The sequence below is a fragment of the Salvelinus fontinalis genome, unplaced genomic scaffold (assembly GCF_029448725.1).
Source record: "Salvelinus fontinalis isolate EN_2023a unplaced genomic scaffold, ASM2944872v1 scaffold_0102, whole genome shotgun sequence".
Classification (NCBI taxonomy): domain Eukaryota; kingdom Metazoa; phylum Chordata; class Actinopteri; order Salmoniformes; family Salmonidae; genus Salvelinus; species Salvelinus fontinalis.
In genome coordinates this window covers 158353-180168 of record NW_026600311.1, presented here as the reverse complement: position 1 = coordinate 180168, position 21816 = coordinate 158353, and the positions used below count along the sequence as shown (strand labels likewise).

General features: G+C 50.1%; 1 protein-coding gene across 1 annotated transcript in view; it reads left to right on the top strand.

The window, feature by feature from the left end:
• LOC129843264 (pyruvate carboxylase, mitochondrial-like) overlaps positions 1–21514 on the top strand; it is a 195649-nt gene extending 174135 nt beyond the window's left edge. The window contains exons 16-18 of the mRNA XM_055911884.1: positions 2525–2626; positions 19900–20040; positions 21001–21514. Coding sequence (XP_055767859.1) covers positions 2525–2626; positions 19900–20040; positions 21001–21258 — 501 coding nt within the window. The 3' untranslated portion in view covers positions 21259–21514. The remainder of the gene's footprint in view (positions 1–2524; positions 2627–19899; positions 20041–21000) is intronic.
• Positions 21515–21816: the final 302 nt, after the last annotated feature.

Below are 21816 nucleotides of genomic sequence, written 5' to 3'. Positions count from 1 at the left end.
AATCAAAGATTACAAAAAGAAAACCAGCCCCGTCGCGGACCAGGATGTCTTGCTCCCAGACAGACTAAATAACTTTTTTGCTCGCTTTGAGGACAATACAGTGCCACTGACACGGCGCACTACCAAAACCTGCGGGCTCTCCTTCACTGAAGCCGAGGTGAGTGAAACATTTAAACGTGTTAACCCTCGCAAGGCTACAGGCCCAGACGGCATTCCCAGCCGCGTCCTCAGAGCATGCGCGGACCAGCTGGCTGGTGTGTTTACGGACATATTCAATCAATCCCTATCCTAGTCTGCTGTTCCTACATGCTTCAAGAGGGCCACAATTGTTCCAGAGAAAGCTAAGGTAACTGAGCTAAACAACTACCGCCCCGTAGCACTCACTTCCGTCATCATGAAGTGCTTTGAGAGACTAGTCAAGGATCGTATCACCTCCACCCTACCTGATACCCTAGACCCACTCCAATTTGCCTACCGCCCCAATAGTTCCACAGACGACGCAATCGCAACCACACTGCACACTGCCCTAACCCATCTGGACAAGAGGAATACCTATGTGAGAATGCTGTTCATCGACTACAGCTCAGTATTTAACACCATAGTACCCTCCAAACTCATCATTAAGACCCTGGGTCTCGACCCCGCCCTGTGCAACTGGGTCCTGGACTTCCTGACGGGCCGCCCCCCCAGGTTTTGAAGGTAGGTAACAACATCTCCACCCCGCTGATCCTCAACACTGGGGCCCCACAAGGGTGCGTTCTCAGCCCCCTCCTGTACTCCCTGTTCACCCATGACTGCGTGGCCATTCACGCCTCCAACTTCATCATCAAGTTTGCAGACGGCACTACAGCGGTAGAATTGATTACCAACAACGACGAGACGGCCTACAGGGAAGAGGTGAGGGGCCCTCGGAGTGTGGTGTCAGGAAAATAACCTCACACTCAACGTCAACAAAACAAAGGAGGTGATCGTGGACTTCAGGAAACAGCAGAGGGAGCAGCCCCCTATCCACATCGACGGGACAGTAGTGGAGAAGGTGGAAAGTTTCAAGTTCCTCGCCGTACAGATCACGGACAAACTGAAATCGTCCACCCACACAGACAGTGTGGTGAAGAAGGCACAGCAGCGCCTCTTCAACCTCAGGAGGCTGAAGAAATGTGGCTTGGTACCGAAAACACTCACAAACCTTTACAGATGCACAATCGAGAGCATCCTGTCGGGCTGTATCACCGCCTGGTACGGCAACTGCTCTGCCCACAACCGTAAGGCTCTCCAGAGGGTAGTGAGGTCTGCACAACGCATCACCGGGGGCAAACTACCTGCCCTCCAGGACACCTACACCACCCGATATCACAGGAAGGCCATAAAGATAATCAAGGACAACAACCACCCGAGCCACTGCCTGTTCACCCCGCTATCATCCAGAAGGCGAGGTCAGTACAGGTGCATCCAAGCAGGGACCGAGAGACTGAAAAACAGCTTCTATCTCAAGGCCATCCGACTGTTAAACAGCCATCACTAACATAGAGGCTGCTGCCAACATACTGACTCAATCTCTAGCCACTTTAATAATTAAAAATTGGATGTAATAAATGTTTCACTAGTCACTTTAAACGATGACACTTTATATGATGTTTACACATCCTACATTACTCATCTCATATGTATATACTGTACTCTATACCATCTAATGCATCTTGCCTATGCCGTTGCTCATTCATATATGTATATGTACATATTCTTATTCATTCCTTTACATTTGTGTGTATTAGGTAGTTGTTGGGGAATTTTTAGATTACTTGTTAGATATTACTGCATGGTCGGAACTAGAAGCACAAGCATTTCGCTACACTCACATTAACATCTGCTAACCATGTGTATGTGACCAATACAATTTGATTTGATTAGATACACACACACACGCTGTTGATTTGTTGAATCAGGTACGGATGATAGTGAGAATAGATGCTCATGTTATCCTATGTCTTTCTTCCTCTACCTTTCTGTGTGTCCTCTCCCTGTGTCCTCTACCTTTATCTCTGTCCTCTCTCTGTGTCCTCTCCCTGTGTCATCTCCCTTTCTCTCTGTCCTCTCTCTGTGTCCTCTCCCTGTGTCATCTCCCTTTCTCTCTGTCCCCTCTCTGTGTCCTCTCTCTTTGTCCTCTCCCTTTCTCTCTGTCCTCTCCCTTTCTCTCTGTTCTCTCTCTCTGTCCTCTACCCTTCTCTCTTCTTTCTCTCTGTCCTTCTCTCTTCTTTCTCTCTGTCCCCTCTCTGTGTCCTCTCTCTTTGTCCTCTCCCTTTCTCTCTGTCCTCTCCCTTTCTCTCTGTCCTCTCTCGGTGTCCTCTCCCCTTCGCTCTGTCCTCTCCCATTTTCTCTGTTCTCTCTCTCTGTCCTCTCTCTGTCCTCTCTCTGTCCTCTATCTGTGTCCTCTCCCCTTCTCTCTTCTTTCTCTCTGTACTTTCCCTTTCTCTCTCACGCTCTTTCTCTTTATCTCTGTCCTTCTCTCTCTCTCGCTCTCTCTCAGGTGTTCGAGGAGTACAAGGAGTTCACAGGGAGCTTCGGTCCCGTCGACTGCCTCAGCACACGACTCTTCCTGGACGGACCCAAGATAGCAGAGGAGTTTCAGGTTGGTGGTAATATCTTAGTTTCTTTTTAAGCATCTTTGGTACAGTCCTCTTTTTGTTTCAGCTGAGCAGTTTGAGGTGTATTGTAGTGTATAATAATGTGAATTAATAATTCACATTTATCCTGAGAGTCCCAGGAAATACCACAAAAATCAGAAGCACCCATTTAAGGTGTTTAATTAAAACCAAGATATGGTTTTAATGCCCGAGACGGCTTGGCTGCGCCACTATGGAAAGACTTCAGATTAAACTGATATTTATTTAGTGAGTATAGAGTAACTATCTTTGATCGGCAGTTACATTGTTGTCAATTGCGAAACAGGCTTTTCATAAATTCAGAGCGTTATTACAGTGGGGGGAAAAAGTATTTAGTCAGCCACCAATTGTGCAAGTTCTCCCACTTAAGAAGATAAGAGAGGCCTGTAATTTTCATCATAGGTACAACTATGACAGACAAAATGAGGGAAAAAAATCCCGGAAAATCACATTGTAGGATTTTTTATTAATTGATTTGCAAATTATGTTTTTTGCCCCACTGTATGGTCCTCAATTAATTCAGCGCATTTCAGACGTAAGGCTATCTCGACACAAAGCGTGTTCAGGACCCACGGAGCGTGTTCAGGACCCACGGAGCGTGTTCAGGACCCACGGAGCGTGTTCAGGACCCACGGAGCGTGTCCAGGACCCACGGAGCGTGTCCAGGACCCACGGAGCGTGTCCAGGACCCACGGAGCGTGTTCAGGACCCACGGAGCGTGTCCAGGACCCACGGAGCGTGTCCAGGACCCACGGAGCGTGTCAAGGACCCACGGAGCGTGTTCAGGACCCACGGAGCGTGTCCAGGACCCACGGAGCGTGTTCAGGACCCACGGAGCGTGTTCAGGACCCACGGGTTCAGGACCCACGGAGCGTGTCCAGGACCCACGGAGCGTGTTCAGGACCCACGGGTTCAGGACCCACAGAGCGTGTCAAGGACCCACGGAGCGTGTTCAGGACCCACGGAGCGTGTCCAGGACCAACGGAGCGTGTTCAGGACCCACGGAGCGTGTTCAGGACCCACGGGTTCAGGACCCACGGAGCGTGTCCAGGACCCACGGAGCGTGTTCAGGACCCACGGAGCGTGTTCAGGACCCACGGGTTCAGGACCCACGGAGTGTGTCCAGGACCCACGGAGCGTGTTCAGGACCCACGGGTTCAGGACCCACAGAGCGTGTCCAGGACCCACGGAGCGTGTCAAGGACCCACGGAGCGTGTCCAGGACCCACGGGTTCAGGACCCGCGGGTTCAGGACCCAGGGAGCATGTCCAGGACCCACGGGTTCAGGACCCACGGAGCGTGTCCAGGACCCGCGGGTTCAGGACCCACGGAGCGTGTCCAGGACCCACGGAGCGTGTTCAGGACCCACGGAGCGTGTTCAGGACCCACGGGTTCAGGACCCACGGAGCGTGTCCAGGACCCACGGAGCGTGTTCAGGACCCACGGGTTCAGGACCCACAGAGCGTGTTCAGGACCCACGGGTTCAGGACCCAGGGAGCATGTCCAGGACCCACGGGTTCAGGACCCACGGAGCGTGTCCAGGACCCACGGGTTCAGGACCCACGGAGCGTGTCCAGGACCCACGGAGCGTGTTCAGGACCCACGGGTTCAGGACCCACAGAGCGTGTCCAGGACCCACGGAGCGTGTCCAGGACCCACGGAGCGTGTCCAGGACCCACGAAGCGTGTTCAGGACCCACGGAGCGTGTCCAGGACCCACGGAGCGTGTCCAGGACCCACGGAGCGTGTCCAGGACCCACGGAGCGTGTCCAGGACCCACGGAGCGTGTCCAGGACCCACGGAGCGTGTCCAGGACCCACGGAGCGTGCCCAGGACCCACGGAGCGTGTTCAGGACCCACAGAGCGTGTCCAGGACCCACGGAGCGTGTCCAGGACCCACGGAGCGTGTCCAGGACCCACGGGTTCAGGACCCAGGGAGCATGTCCAGGACCACGGGTTCAGGACCCAAGAGGCGTGTCCAGGACCCACGGAGCGTGTTCAGGACCCACGGGTTCAGGTCCCACAGAGCGTGTCCAGGACCCACGGAGCGTGTTCAGGACCCACGGAGCGTGTTCAGGACCCACGGAGCGTGTCCAGGACCCACGGAGCGTGTTCAGGACCCACGGAGCGAGTCCAGGACCCACGGAGCGTGTTCAGGACCCCCAGAGCGTGTTCAGGACCCACGGGTTCAGGACCCACGGAGCGTGTCCAGGACCCACGGAGCGTGTCCAGGACCCACGGAGCGTGTTCAGGACCCACGGAGCGTGTTCAGGACCCACGGAGCGTGTTCAGGACCCACGGGTTCAGGACCCACGGAGCGTGTCCAGGACCCACGGAGCGTGTTCAGGACCCACAGAGCGTGTCCAGGACCCACAGAGCGTGTCCAGGACCCACAGAGCGTGTCCAGGACCCACGGTGCGTGTTCAGGACCCACGGAACGTGTTCAGGACCCACGTAGCGTGTCCAGGACCCACGGGTTCAGGACCCACGGAGCGTGTTCAGGACCCACGGGTTCAGGACCCACGGAGCGTGTCTAGGACCCACGGAGCGTGTTCAGGACCCACGGAGCGTGTTCAGGACCCACGGAGCGTGTTCAGGACCCACGGGTTCAGGACCCACGGAGCGTGTCCAGGACCCACGGAGCGTGTTCAGGACCCACGGGTTCAGGACCCACAGAGCGTGTTCAGGACCCACGGGTTCAGGACCCAGGGAGCATGTCCAGGACCCACGGGTTCAGGACCCACGGAGCGTGTCCAGGACCCACGGGTTCAGGACCCACGGAGCGTGTCCAGGACCCACGGAGCGTGTTCAGGACCCACGGGTTCAGGACCCACAGAGCGTGTCCAGGACCCACGGAGCGTGTCCAGGACCCACGGAGCGTGTCCAGGACCCACGAAGCGTGTTCAGGACCCACGGAGCGTGTCCAGGACCCACGGAGCGTGTCCAGGACCCACGGAGCGTGTCCAGGACCCACGGAGCGTGTCCAGGACCCACGGAGCGTGTCCAGGACCCACGGAGCGTGCCCAGGACCCACGGAGCGTGTTCAGGACCCACAGAGCGTGTCCAGGACCCACGGAGCGTGTCCAGGACCCACGGAGCGTGTCCAGGACCCACGGGTTCAGGACCCAGGGAGCATGTCCAGGACCCACGGGTTCAGGACCCAAGGAGCGTGTCCAGGACCCACGGAGCGTGTTCAGGACCCACGGGTTCAGGTCCCACAGAGCGTGTCCAGGACCCACGGAGCGTGTTCAGGACCCACGGAGCGTGTTCAGGACCCACGGAGCGTGTCCAGGACCCACGGAGCGTGTTCAGGACCCACGGAGCGAGTCCAGGACCCACGGAGCGTGTTCAGGACCCCCAGAGCGTGTTCAGGACCCACGGGTTCAGGACCCACGGAGCGTGTCCAGGACCCACGGAGCGTGTCCAGGACCCACGGAGCGTGTTCAGGACCCACGGAGCGTGTTCAGGACCCACGGAGCGTGTTCAGGACCCACGGGTTCAGGACCCACGGAGCGTGTCCAGGACCCACGGAGCGTGTTCAGGACCCACAGAGCGTGTCCAGGACCCACAGAGCGTGTCCAGGACCCACAGAGCGTGTCCAGGACCCACGGTGCGTGTTCAGGACACACGGAACGTGTTCAGGACCCACGTAGCGTGTCCAGGACCCACGGGTTCAGGACCCACGGAGCGTGTTCAGGACCCACGGGTTCAGGACCCACGGAGCGTGTCTAGGACCCACGGAGCGTGTTCAGGACCCACGGAGCGTGTTCAGGACCCACGGAGCGTGTTCAGGACCCACGGGTTCAGGACCCACGGAGCGTGTTCAGGACCCACGGAGCGCAGCCGGAGTACAGACTATTAGCCTCTTTGTAACAGCAGTCAAACAAAAGTCAAGCGACCAAAGTTGCTTAACTTGCTAGATAATATCCTTCATTAAATTACAAGATATCTCCTATATTTGTCAGCATCTAGTTGATGATTCTACAGACAGCAGAGCAGCTCATGAATAAACGGGGAGATGAAGCGAGGAAGTAGTTTAAATATCAAGGTATCTTAAACAGGAACCAACTCTGTTGTAAAAAAAATATCCATATCTCCTCTCATACTGTTTGTTGATCACACGTTCTCTACCGAAGCTCTCATATGAGCAGCAATAGGGGACAGCGCAGCGAGGGGGGGGGGGGAGGGTGTTATAGCTGTATTTTGACAAGCGTAAGCGAGAGACGTGCTTTGATAATGCCACCTGTGAAATACAGAATAAAGTAAAGAATTTTCATGTGAGACAGGAGTCAGGATTGTTTTGGGGGGGTTCAGTGGAACAGGATAATAACAAAGACTTTTCCCTCGTGACTCTATGAATTGTTAACCGACTTCATGTCTGTGTCAGGAAACGTAGTGAATTATGCATAGGACTGTCAACAGTGGTGGCTACCAAAAAGGCCCACGTTATTTTACAGGCTATAAAGTCTGGGGGTTTTCTATAGGGCTTTTAAAACAGTGTTACGTTAGCGTTCGGGTCACGTGTGCCTTTTGAATTCAACGGCGACTTTAGTGTGAAGTAAATACGCCAGACAAACAGGCTTCTACAACCTGCTGGGTTAATGTGCCATTGTATATTTAGACTAGTCACACCATATGAGACAAAAAATAGAAAATTACTAGAATAATACTAGAATAGAACATTTTATACTTGAATAGAAAATTATATACTAGAATAGAAAATTATATACCAGAATAGAACATGATATACTAGAATAGAACATGATATATTAGAATAGAACATTATATACTAGAATAGAAAATTATATACTAGAATAGAACATTTTATACTAGAATAGAAAATGATATACTAGAATAGAAAATTATATACTAGAATAGAACATGATATACTAGAATAGAACATGATATACTAGAATAGATCATTTTATACTAGAATAGAAAAGCATATACTAGAATAGAACATTTTATACTAGAATAGAAAATGATATACTAGAATAGAAAATGATATATTAGAATAGAACATGATATACTAGAATAGAAAATGATTTACTAGAATAGAACATTTTATACTAGAATAGAAAATGATATACTAGAATAGAAAATTATATACTAGAATAGAACATGATATACTAGAATAGAACATGATATACTAGAATAGATCATTTTATACTAGAATAGAAAAGCATATACTAGAATAGAAAATGATATATTAGAATAGAACATGATATACTAGAATAGAAAATGATATACTAGAATAGAAAATGATATACTAGAATATAACTTTTTATACTAGAATAGAAAATTAGATACTAGAATAGAACATGATATACTAGAATAGAAAAGTATATACTAGAATAGAAAAGTATATACTAGAATAGAAAATGATTCCCAAGAACAGTTTATAGATAATGAACAGTATGACAGCCATGTTGCCTAAAGCAACATACATATACAGTGAGCACCATCATTCATTGGACAGTGACCAATTTCTTTGGAATTTTGGTTCTGCACTTTGAGTTTTAAAGGATACAATGACAATGAGGGTGAAGTGCAGATTGTCAGCTTTAATTTGAGGGTGTTTTCATATATATCGGATGAACCGTTTAGAAATTATAGAAGCTTTTGTACATAGTCCCCCCCCCCCCCCATTTTCGAGCATCAAAAAACATTGGACAGTTTAACATGATGTAGAATAAAGTAATCATTGTTAATATTTGGTCACAATGACTCCATTGCATGGAATGACTGCTTGAAGTCTGCGATGCATCGACATCACCAGACGCTGGGTATCTTCCCTGGTGATGCTCTGCCAGGCCTGTAACATCACCAGACGCTGGGTATCTTCCCTGGTGATGCTCCGCCAGGCCTGTGTTATCACCAGACGCTGGGTATCTTCCGTGGTGATGCTCTGCCAGGCCTGTAACATCACCAGACGCTGGGTATCTTCCCTGGTGATGCTCCGCCAGGCCTGTAACATCACCAGACGCTGGTATCTTCCGTGGTGATGCTCTGCCAGACCTGTAACATCACCAGACGCTGGGTATCTTCCCTAGTAATGCTCTGCCAGGCCTGTAACATCACCAGGCGCTGGGTATCTTCCCTGGTGATGCTCTGCCAGGCCTGTAACATCACCAGACGCTGGGTATCTTCCCTGGTGATGCTCCGCCAGGCCTGTAACATCACCAGACGCTGGGTATCTTCCCTGGTGATGCTCCGCCAGGCCTGTAACATCACCAGACGCTGGTATCTTCCGTGGTGATGCTCTGCCAGACCTGTAACATCACCAGACGCTGGGTATCTTCCCTGGTGATGCTCCGCCAGGCCTGTAACATCACCAGACGCTGGGTATCTTCCGTGGTGATGCTCTGCCAGGCCTGTAACATCACCAGACGCTGGGTATCTTCCCTGGTCATGCTCCGCCAGGCCTGTGTTATCACCAGACGCTGGTATCTTCCGTGGTGATTCTCTGCCAGACCTGTAACATCACCAGACGCTGGGTATCTTCCCTGGTGATGCTCCGCCAGGCCTGTAACATCACCAGACGCTGGGTATCTTCCCTGGTGATGCTCCGCCAGGCCTGTAACATCACCAGACGCTGGGTATCTTCCCTGGTGATGCTCCGCCAGGCCTGTAACATCACCAGACGCTGGGTGTCTTCCCTGGTGATGCTCCGCCAGGCCTGTAACATCACCAGACGCTGGTATCTTCCCTGGTGATGCTCTGCCAGGCCTGTAACATCACCAGACGCTGGGTATCTTCCCTGGTGATGCTCTGCCAGGCCTGTAACATCACCAGACGCTGGGTATCTTCCCTGGTGATGCTCTGCCAGGCCTGTAACATCACCAGACGCTGGGTATCTTCCCTGGTGATGCTCTGCCAGGCCTGTAACATCACCAGGCGCTGGGTATCTTCCCTGGTGATGCTCTGCCAGGCCTGTAACATCACCAGACGCTGGGTATCTTCCCTGGTGATGCTCTGCCAGGCCTGTACTGCAGCCATCTTCAGTTCCTGCTTGTTTCGGGGACGTATTGCCTTCAGTCTCCTCTTCAGCATGTAAAATGTATGTTCAATTGGATTCAGATACGGTGATTGACTCAGCCAGTCAAGGATTTTCCACTTTTTGGCCATCAAAAACCCCTTCGTTGCTCTAGCAGTATGTTTAGGGTCATTGTCTTGTTGCGTGATGAAGTGCCGTCCAATGAATTTGGAGGCATTTGGTTTTATCTGAGCAGATAAAATATGTCTGTATTTCTTCAGAATTCATTGTTCTACTTCTGTCTGCAGTCACATCATCGATGAAGACAAGTGAGCCTGTTCCACTGACAGCCATACAGGCTCAAGCCATAACACCCCCTCCACCATCTTTCACGGATGAGGTGGTATGCCTTGGATCATGGGCATGCCTTTTTTTCCCTCCACACTTTCCTCTTTCCATCACTCCCGTACATGTTCATCTTTGTCTCATCTGTCCAAAATACTTTTTCCCAGACCTCTTGGAGCTCTTTTAGCAAACTGGAATCTCGCCTTTCTGTTCTTCAGTCAGTGGTTTGCATCTTGTAGTGTACCCTCTGTCGTCCTGCTGGTGAAGTCTTCTACGTATGGTAGACTTTGACACATCTACACCTGCATCCAGGAGAGTGTTTTTGATCTGTTGGTCTGTTGTCAGGGGGGGTTTCTTCACCATAGAGAGTATTCTCCCGTCATCCACTACAGTGGTCTTCCTCAGTCTACTGGGTCTTTTGACATAATTGAGTTCACCTGTTGTTTTTGTCTTGTTAATGACGAACCAAACTGTTGACTTGGGCATGCCCAGGGTTTTTGTAATGTTCCCGATTGATTGATTTTCACTTCTGAGCCTAATGACGGCCAGCTTCATTTGCATCGACACTGCTGTCTTCCTCATGTTGTCCGACCCCAACAACAACAACCTCCAAAGGCAATAGCAAAGTCTAGAATCAATACTATTCATCAACAGCTCGCCTGCATGCACTAACGAAACAAATGAATACACCTGCCTAACGACACATCTGTGAAGCAAATTAAACAAATACTTGTAGTACCTTTTAAAATGGGGGGACCATGTACACAAGGTGCTGACATTTTCTAAACGGTTCATCCGATATGTATGAAAATACCATCAAATTAAAGCTTACAGTCTGCACTTCTCCCTCGTTGTCATATTATCCTTTCAAACTCAAAGTGCAGAACCAAAATAGCAAAGAAATTGGTCACTGTCCAATGAATGATGGTGCTCACTGTATCTACAGGAGAGATGGCTTAACAGTATGACAGCCATGTTGCCTATAGCAACATACCACTAGCTACAGGGGAGATGGAATAACAGTATGACAGCCATGTTGCCTATAGCAACATACCACTAGCTACAGGGGAGATGGAATAACAGTATGACAGCCATGTTGCCTATAGCAACATACCATTAGCTACAGGGGAGATGGATTAACCGTATGAAAGCCATGTTGCCTATAGCAACATACCACTAGCTACAGGGGAGATGGATTAACAGTCGCTGAAAACACTGAGGTACAGAGAGAGAGTATAGCAACACTGAGGTACAGAGAGAGTATAGTAACACTGAGGTACAGAGAGAGAGAGTATAGCAACACTGAGGTACAGAGAGAGAGAGTATAGTAACACTGAGGTACAGAGAGAGAGTACAGCAACACTGAGGTACAGAGAGAGTATAGTAACACTGAGGTACAGAGAGAGAGTATAGTAACACTGAGGTACAGAGAGAGTATAGCAACACTGAGGTACAGAGAGAGAATAGTAACACTGAGGTACAGAGAGAGAGTATAGTAACACTGAGGTACAGGGAGAGAATAGCAACACTGAGGTACAGAGAGAGAATAGTAACACTGAGGTACAGAGAGAGTATAGTAACACTGAGGTACAGAGAGAGAGTATAACAACACTGAGGTACAGAGAGAGTATAGTAACACTGAGGTACAGAGAGAGTATAGCAACACTGAGGTACAGAGAGAGTATAGCAACACTGAGGTACAGAGAGAGAGTATAGTAACACTGAGGTACAGAGAGAGTATAGTAACACTGAGGTACAGAGAGAGTATAGCAACACTGAGGTACAGAGAGAGAGTATAGCAACACTGAGGTACAGAGAGAGTATAGTAACACTGAGGTACAGAGAGAGAGAGTATAGCAACACTGAGGTACAGAGAGAGTATAGTAACACTGAGGTACAGAGAGAGAGAGTATAGCAACACTGAGGTACAGAGAGAGTATAGTAACACTGAGGTACAGAGAGAGAGAGTATAGCAACACTGAGGTACAGAGAGAGAGAGTATAGTAACACTGAGGTACAGAGAGAGAGAGTATAGCAACACTGAGGTACAGAGAGAGAGTATAGCAACACTGAGGTACAGAGAGAGAGTATAGCAACACCGAGGTACAGAGAGAGAGAGTATAGCAACACTGAGGTACAGAGAGAGAGTATAGCAACACTGAGGTACAGAGAGAGTATAGCAACACTGAGGTACAGAGAGAGAGTATAGTAACACTGAGGTACAGAGAGAGAGTATAGCAACACTGAGGTATAGAGAGAGAGTATAGTAACACTGAGGTACAGAGAGAGTATAGCAACACTGAGGTACAGACAGAGAGTATAGTAACACTGAGGTACAGAGAGAGTATAGTAACACTGAGGTACAGAGAGAGAGTATAGCAACACTGAGGTACAGAGAGAGAGTATAGTAACACTGAGGTACAGAGAGAGAGAGTATAGTAACACTGAGGTACAGAGAAAGAATAGTAACACTGAGGTACAGAGAGAGTATAGCAACACTGAGGTACAGAGAGAGAATAGTAACACTGAGGTACAGAGAGAGAGAGTATAGCAACACTGAGGTACAGAGAGAGAATAGTAACACTGAGGTACAGAGAGAGAGAGAGTATAGCAACACTGAGGTACAGAGAGAGTATAGTAACACTGAGGAACAGAGAGAGAGAGAGTATAGCAACACTGAGGTACAGAGAGAGAGAGAGTATAGTAACACTGAGGTACAGAGAGAGAGAGTATAGCAACACTGAGGTACAGAGAGAGAATAGTAACACCGAGGTACAGAGAGAGAGAGTATAGCAACACTGAGGTACAGAGAGAGTATAGTAACACTGAGGGACAGAGAGAGAGAGTATAGCAACACTGAGGTACAGAGAGAGAGAGTATAGCAACACTGAGGTACAGAGAGAGAATAGTAACACTGAGGTACAGAGAGAGAGAGTATAGCAACACTGAGGTACAGAGAGAGTATAGTAACACTGAGGACAGGAGAGAGAGAGAGTATAGCAACACTGAGGTACAGAGAGAGAGTATAACAACACGGAGGTACAGAGAGAGAGTATAGCAACATTGAGGAACAGAGAGAGTATAGCAACACTGCGGTACAGAGAGAGAGTATAGTAACACTGAGGTACAGAGAGAGTATAGCAACACTGAGGTACAGAGACAGAATAGTAACACTGAGGTACAGAGAGAGAGAGTATAGCAACACTGCGGTACAGAGAGAGAATATAGCAACACTGAGGTACAGAGAGAGTATAGTAACACTGAGGTACAGAGACAGAATAGTAACACTGAGGTACAGAGAGAGTATAGCAACACTGAGGTACAGAGAGAGAGTATAGCAACACTGAGGTACAGAGAGAGTATAGCAACACTGAGGTACAGAGACAGAATAGTAACACTGAGGTACAGAGAGAGTATAGTAACACTGAGGTACAGAGAGAGAGTATAGTAACACTGAGGTACAGAGAGAGTAGCAACACTGAGGTACAGAGAGAGTAGCAACACTGAGGTACAGAGAGAGTATAGTAACACTGAGGTACAGAGAGAGTATAGTAACACTGAGGTACAGAGAGAGAGTATAGTAACACTGAGGTACAGAGAGAGTATAGCAACACTGAGGTACAGAGAGAGTATAGTAACACTGAGGTACAGAGAGAGAGTATAGTAACACTGAGGTACAGAGACAGAATAGTAACACTGAGGTACAGAGAGAGTATAGTAACACTGAGGTACAGAGAGAGAGAGTATAGCAACACTGAGGTACAGAGAGAGTATAGTAACACTGAGGTACAGAGAGAGAGAGTATAGCAACACTGCGGTACAGAGAGAGAGTATAGCAACACTGAGGTACAGAGAGAGTATAGTAACACTGAGGTACAGAGACAGAATAGTAACACTGAGGTACAGAGAGAGTATAGCAACACTGAGGTACAGAGAGAGAGTATAGCAACACTGAGGTACAGAGAGAGTATAGCAACACTGAGGTACAGAGACAGAATAGTAACACTGAGGTACAGAGAGAGTATAGCAGCACTGAGGTACAGAGAGAGTATAGCAACACTGAGGTACAGAGAGAGAGTATAGTAACACTGAGGTACAGAGAGAGAGTATAGCAACACTGAGGAACAGAGAGAGAGTATAGTAACACTGAGGTACAGAGAGAGAGTATAGCAACACTGAGGTACAGAGAGAGTATAGCAACACTGAGGTACAGAGAGAGTATAGTAACACTGAGGTACAGAGAGAGTATAGCAACCCTGAGGTACAGAGAGAGAGAGTATAGTAACACTGAGGAACAGAGAGAGAGTATAGTAACACTGAGGTACAGAGAGAGTATAGCAACACTGAGGTACAGAGAGAGAGAGAGTATAGTAACACTGAGGAACAGAGAGAGAGTATAGTAACACTGAGGTACAGAGAGAGTATAGCAACACTGAGGTACAGAGAGAGAGAGTATAGTAACACTGAGGAACAGAGAGAGAGTATAGCAACACTGAGGTACAGAGAGAGAGAGTATAGTAACACTGAGGAACAGAGAGAGTATAGCAACACTGAGGTACAGAGAGAGAGTATAGTAACACTGAGGAACAGAGAGAGAGTATAGTAACACTGAGGTACAGAGAGAGTATAGTAACACTGAGGTACAGAGAGAGAGAGTATAGCAACACTGAGGTACAGAGAGAGAGAGTATAACAACACTGAGGTACAGAGAGAGAGTATAGTAACACTGAGGTACAGAAAGAGAGAGAGTATAGCAACACTGAGGTACAGAGAGAGAGAGAGTATAGCAACACTGAGGTACAGAGAGAGAGAGAGTATAGCAACACTGAGGTACAGAGAGAGAGTATAGTAACACTGAGGTACACAGAGAGAGAGAGAGTATAGCAACACTGAGGTACAGAGAGAGAGAGAGTATAGCAACACTGAGGTACAGAGAGAGAGAGTATAGCAACACTGAGGTACAGAGAGAGAATAGTAACACTGAGGTACAGAGAGAGAGAGTATAGCAACACTGAGGTAGAGAGAGAGTATAGTAACACTGAGGGACAGAGAGAGAGAGAGTATAGCAACACTGAGGTACAGAGAGAGAGAGTAAAGCAAAACTGAGGTACACAGAGAGAATAGTAACACTGAGGTACAGAGAGAGAGAGTATAGCAACACTGAGGTACAGAGAGAGTATAGTAACACTGAGGACAGGAGAGAGAGAGAGTATAGCAACACTGAGGTACAGAGAGAGAGTATAACAACACTGAGGTACAGAGAGAGAGTATAGCAACACTGAGGTACAGAGAGAGAGTATAGTAACACTGAGGTACAGAGAGAGAGTATAGTAACACTGAGGTACAGAGAGAGAATAGTAACACTGAGGTACAGAGAGAGAGTATAGCAACATTGAGGAACAGAGAGAGTATAGCAACACTGCGGTACAGAGAGAGAGTATAGTAACACTGAGGTACAGAGAGAGTATAGCAACACTGAGGTACAGAGACAGAATAGTAACACTGAGGTACAGAGAGAGAGAGTATAGCAACACTGCGGTACAGAGAGAGAGTATAGCAACACTGAGGTACAGAGAGAGTATAGTAACACTGAGGTACAGAGACAGAATAGTAACACTGAGGTACAGAGAGAGTATAGCAACACTGAGGTACAGAGAGAGAGTATAGCAACACTGAGGTACAGAGAGAGTATAGCAACACTGAGGTACAGAGACAGAATAGTAACACTGAGGTACAGAGAGAGTATAGTAACACTGAGGTACAGAGAGAGAGTATAGTAACACTGAGGTACAGAGAGAGTAGCAACACTGAGGTACAGAGAGAGTAGCAACACTGAGGTACAGAGAGTATAGCAACACTGAGGTACAGAGAGAGTATAGCAACACTGAGGTACAGAGAGAGAGAGTATAGTAACACTGAGGAACAGAGAGAGAGTATAGCAACACTGAGGTACAGAGAGAGAGTATAGCAACACTGAGGTACAGAGAGAGAGAGTATAGCAACACTGAGGTACAGAGAGAGAGTATAGCAACACTGAGGTACAGAGAGAGAGTATAGCAACACTGAGGTACAGAGAGAGTATAGTAACACTGAGGTACAGAGAGAGAATAGCAACACTGAGGTACAGAGAGAGAGTATAGTAACACTGAGGTACAGAGAGAGAGTATAGCAACACTGAGGTACAGAGAGAGTATAGTAACACTGAGGTACAGAGAGAGAATAGTAACACTGAGGTACAGAGAGAGAGTATAGCAACACTGAGGTACAGAGAGAGTATAGTAACACTGAGGTACAGAGAGAGAGAGTATAGCAACACTGAGGTACAGAGAGAGTATAGTAACACTGAGGTACAGAGAGAGAATAGTAACACTGAGGTACAGAGAGAGATTATAGTAACACTGAGGTACAGAGAGAGAGAGTATAGTAACACTGAGGAACAGAGAGAGAGAGTATAGTAACACTGAGGTACAGAGAGAGAGAGAGTATAGTAACACTGAGGTACAGAGAGAGAGAGAGTATAGTAACACTGAGGTACAGAGAGAGAGTATAGCAACACTGGTTGTAATGTTCAAATTAAATCAAATCATATTTTATTTGTCACATGCGCCGAATACAACAGATGTAGGTAGACCTTACAGTGAAATGCGTACTTACAAGCCCTTAATTAACCAGCAATGCAGTTTTAAGAAAAATATGTTTTAAGTAACAAATAGATAAGTAAAAAAAATCTAATAAAAGGAACAAATCATTTAAAGAGCAGCAGTAAAATAACAATAGTGATGCTGTATCCAGGAGGTACCAGTCAATGTGGGGGGGGTACCGGTACAGAGTCAATGTGGGGGGGTACCGGTACAGAGTCAATGTGGGGGGGTACCGGTACAGAGTCAATGTGGGGGGGGGGGGTACCGGTACAGAGTCAATGTGGGGGGGGGTACCGGTACAGAGTCAATGTGGGGGGGGGTACCGGTACAGAGTCAATGTGGGGGGGGGTACCGGTACAGAGTCAATGTGGGGGGGGGTACCGGTACAGAGTCAATGTGGGGGGGTACCGGTACAGAGTCAATGTGGGGGGGGTCCCGGTACAGAGTCAATGTGGGGGGGTACCGGTACAGAGTCAATGTGGGGGGGTACCGGTACAGAGTCAATGTGGGGGGGGTACCGGTACAGAGTCAATGTGGGGGGGGGTACCGGTACAGAGTCAATGTGGGGGGGGGGGGGGGGTACCGGTACAGAGTCAATGTGGGGGGGGGGTACCGGTACAGAGTCAATGTGGGGGGGGGGTACCGGTACAGAGTCAATGTGGGGGGGGGTACCGGTACAGAGTCAATATGGGGGGGTACCGGTACAGAGTCAATGTGGGGGGGTACCGGTACAGAGTCAATGTGGGGGGGGGGGGGGGGGGGTACCGGTACAGAGTCAATGTGGGGGGGGGTACCGGTACAGAGTCAATGTGGGGGGGGGGTACCGGTACAGAGTCAATGTGGGGGGGGGGTACCGGTACAGAGTCAATGTGGGGGGGGGGTACCGGTACAGAGTCAATGTGGGGGGGGTACCGGTACAGAGTCAATGTGGGGGGGGGTACCGGTACAGAGTCAATGTGGGGGGGGTACCGGTACAGAGTCTATGTGGGGGGGGGGTACCGGTACAGAGTCAATGTGGGGGGGGGGGGGGGTACAGAGTCAATGTGGGGGGGGGGGGGGGGGGGTACCGGTACAGAGTCAATGTGGGGGGGGGTACCGGTACAGAGTCAATGTGGGGGGGGTACCGGTACAGAGTCAATGTGGGGGGGGTACCGGTACAGAGTCAATGTGGGGGGGTACCGGTACAGAGTCAATGTGGGGGGGGGTACCGGTACAGAGTCAATGTGGGGGGGGGGGTACCGGTACAGAGTCAATGTGGGGGGGGTACCGGTACAGAGTCAATGTGGGGGGGGTACCGGTACAGAGTCAATGTGGGGGGGGGGTACCGGTACAGAGTCAATGTGGGGGGGGTACCGGTACAGAGTCAATGTGGGGGGGGGGGGGGTACCGGTACAGAGTCAATGTGGGGGGGGTACCGGTACAGAGTCAATGTGGGGGGGGGTACCGGTACAGAGTCAATGTGGGGTGGGGTACCGGTACAGAGTCAATGTGGGGGGGGGTACCGGTACAGAGTCAATGTGGGGGGGTACCGGTACAGAGTCAATGTGGGGGGGGGGGGGGGGTACCGGTACAGAGTCAATGGGGGGGGGGTACCGGTACAGAGTCAATGTGGGGGGGGTACCGGTACAGAGTCAATGTGGGGGGGGACCGGTACCGAGTCAATGTGGGGGGGGTACCGGTACAGAGTCAATGTGGGGGGGGTACCGGTACAGAGTCAATGTGGGGGGGGGGGGGGGGTACCGGTACAGAGTCAATGTGGGGGGGTACCAGTACAGAGTCAATGTGGGGGGGTACCGGTACAGAGTCAATGTGGGGGGGGTACCGGTACAGAATCAATGTGGGGGGGGTACCGGTACAGAGTCAATGTGGGGGGGGTACCGGTACAGAGTCAATGTGGGGGGGGGTACCGGTACAGAGTCAATGTGGGGGGGGGTACCGGTACAGAGTCAATGTGGGGGGGGTACCGGTACAGAGTCAATGTGGGGGGGGTACCGGTACAGAGTCAATGTGGGGGGGTACCGGTACAGAGTCAATGTGGGGGCGGTACCCTTACAGAGTCAATGTGGGGGGGTACCGGTACAGAGTCAATGTGGGGGGGTACCGGTACAGAGTCAATGTGGGGGGGTACAGGTACAGAGTCAATGTGGGGGGGTACCGGTACAGAGTCAATGTGGGGGGGTACCGGTACAGAGTCAATGTGGGGGGGTACCGGTACAGAGCCAATGTGGGGGGTTACCGGTACAGAGTCAATGTGGGGGGGGGGGGGTACAGAGTCAATGTGGGGGGGTACCGGTACAGAGTCAATGTGGGGGGGGTACCGGTACAGAGTCAATGTGGGGGGGTACCGGTACAGAGTCAATGTGGGGGGGGGGGGGGGGGTACCGGTACAGAGACAATGTGGGGGGGGTACCGGTACAGAGTCAATGTGGGGGGGTACCGGTACAGAGTCAATGTGGGGGGGTACCGGTACACAGTCAATGTGGGGGGTACTGGTACAGAGTCAATGTGGGTGGGTACCGGTACAGAGTCAATGTGGGGGGGTACCGGTACAGAGTCAATGTGTGGGGGGGGGGGTGATGCAACCCGTCAGGATGCTCTCGTTGGTGCAGCTGTAGAACTTTTTGAGGATCTGAGGACCCATGCCAAATGTTTTCAGTCTCCTGAAGGGGAATAGGCTTCGTCGTGCCCTCTTCATGACCGTCTTGGTGTGTTTTGACCATGATAGTTTGTTGGTGATGTGGACATCAAGGAACTCGAAGCTCTCAACCTGCTCCACTACAGCCCTGTAGTGAGAATGGGTGCGTGCTCTGTCCTCCTTTTCCTGTAGTCCACAATCATCTCCTTTGTCTTGATCACGTTGAGGGAGAGGTTGTTGTCTTGGCACCACACGGCCAGGTCTCTGACCTTCTCCCTATAGGCTGTCTCATCGTTGTCAGGTCTCTGACCTTCTCCCTATAGGCTGTCTCGTCGTTGTCGGTGACCAGGCCTACAACTGTCGTGTGATCGCAAACTTAATGATGGTGTTGGAGTCGTGCCTGGTCATGTTGTCATGAGTGAGCAGGGAACTGAAACAGTTCAAACCCCTGACTAAAATAGACTGGAATAGTCTCTGAAATCATGCATGCACAGAGGACAGAGTGATTCTGGAGACAGTACAGATTTATATACGAGATACAGAGGACTGAAAATAGCTACTGTACATTACAGCTCTCTCTCTCTCTACATCTCTCCCCCTGTCCTCTTTCTCTCCATCCCCCTCTTCCTCCCTTTCCCTCCCAGGTGGAGATAGAGAGGGGGAAGACGTTACACATCAAGGCCCTAGCGGTGGGAGACCTGAATAAGACAGGTCAGAGAGGAGTGTTCTTTGAGCTCAACGGGCAGCTGCGGTCAGTCCTGGTCAAAGATAATGTGGCCATGAAGGTAAGTCTGATTTATTGGTTAATTATTAGACGGATTGAAGGTTGAAGTCTGGACTGGACCGGACCGGACTGGAGCGGACTGGACAAGACTAGACTGGACTGGACCGGACTGGACCGGACTGGACAAGACTAGACTGGACTGGACCGGACCGGACTGGACCGGACCGGACAAGACTAGACTGGACCGGACTGGACAAGACTAGACTGGACTGGACTGGACCGGACTGGACAAGACTGGACTGGACCGGACTGGACAAGACTAGACTGGACTGGACCGGATCGGACCGGACAAGACTAGACTGGACTGGACCGGACCGGACTGGACAAGACTAGACTGGACTGGACAAGACTAGACTGGACTGGACAGGACCGGACTGGACAAGACTAGACTGGACTGGACAAGACTAGACTGGACTGGACTGGACAGGACCGGACTGGACAAGACTAGACTGGACTGGACAGGACCGGACTGGACAAGACTAGACTGGACTGGACAAGACTAGACTGGACTGGACCGGACTGGACAAGACTAGACTGGACTGGACTGGACAGGACCGGACTGGACAAGACTAGACTGGACTGGACCGGACTGGACAAGACTAGACTGGACTGGACAAGACTAGACTGGACCGGACCGGACTGGACAAGACTAGACTGGACCGGACTGGACAAGACTAGACTGGACTGGACAAGACTAGACTGGAATGGACCGGACTGGACAAGACTAGACTGGACTGGACCGGACCGGACAAGACTAGACTGAACCGGACTGGACTGTGAACGTTTGATCTCAAGGTTGAAGGGAGCATTGCTGTTACCTTGCTCTCTTTATTCATATCCTCATGACATCATCAATCTAGGTCTCACTGTTGAAGAGCAAAGACACCTAGGATCTTATAGATCCATCAAATCCTTGATTGATTGCTGATTGATTTGATCTCCCCACCTCCCCCTTCTACAGGAGATGAAGTTTCATCCTAAGGCTCTGAAGTCCGTCCGGGGTCAGGTAGGGGCACCCATGCCCGGAAAGGTCATCGAGGTCAAAGTTGAGCCTGGTCAGAAGGTGGAGAAGGGTCAGCCACTTTGTGTTCTGTCAGCTATGAAGATGGAGACTGTGGTCAACTCTCCGCTGACTGGGGTTGTCACGGTGATCCATGTGAACACTGATACTAGTCTGGAAGGAGATGACTTGATATTGGAAATCACTGCAGAGGAGTAGAGAGGAGTAGGAGAGAGAGAGACAGAGAGACAGAGAGAGAGGAGGAGGAAGAGGAGGAGGAGGAGGAGTGAGAGAGACAGAGAGACAGAGAGAGAGAGAGAGAGGCAGAGAGAGAGAGAGAGAGAGAGAGACAGAGAGAGAGAGAGAGAGAGAGAGAGACAGAGAGACAGAGAGGGAGAGAGAGAGAAAGAGAGGAGTAGAGAGGAGCAGGAGAGAGAGAGAGAGAGAGAGAGAGAGAGAGAGAGAGAGAGAGAGAGAGAGGAGAGAGAGAGAGAGAGAGAGAGAGAGAAGAGAGAGAGAGAGAGAGAGAGAGAGAGAGAGAGAGAGAGAGAGAGAGGACGAGAGAGGAAGAGGAGGAGAGAGAGAGAGAGGAGAGAGAGAGAGAGAGAGAGAGAGAGAGAGAAAAGAGGAGGAGCAGGAGGAGGAGGAGAGAGAGAGAGAGAGAGAGAGAGAGAGAGAGAGAGAGAGAGAGAGAGAGAGAGAGAGAGAGAGAGAGAGAGAGAGAGAGAGAGAGAGAGAGAAATTGGTTTTATTTTAGCTGAGTAATTATTCGTTGGT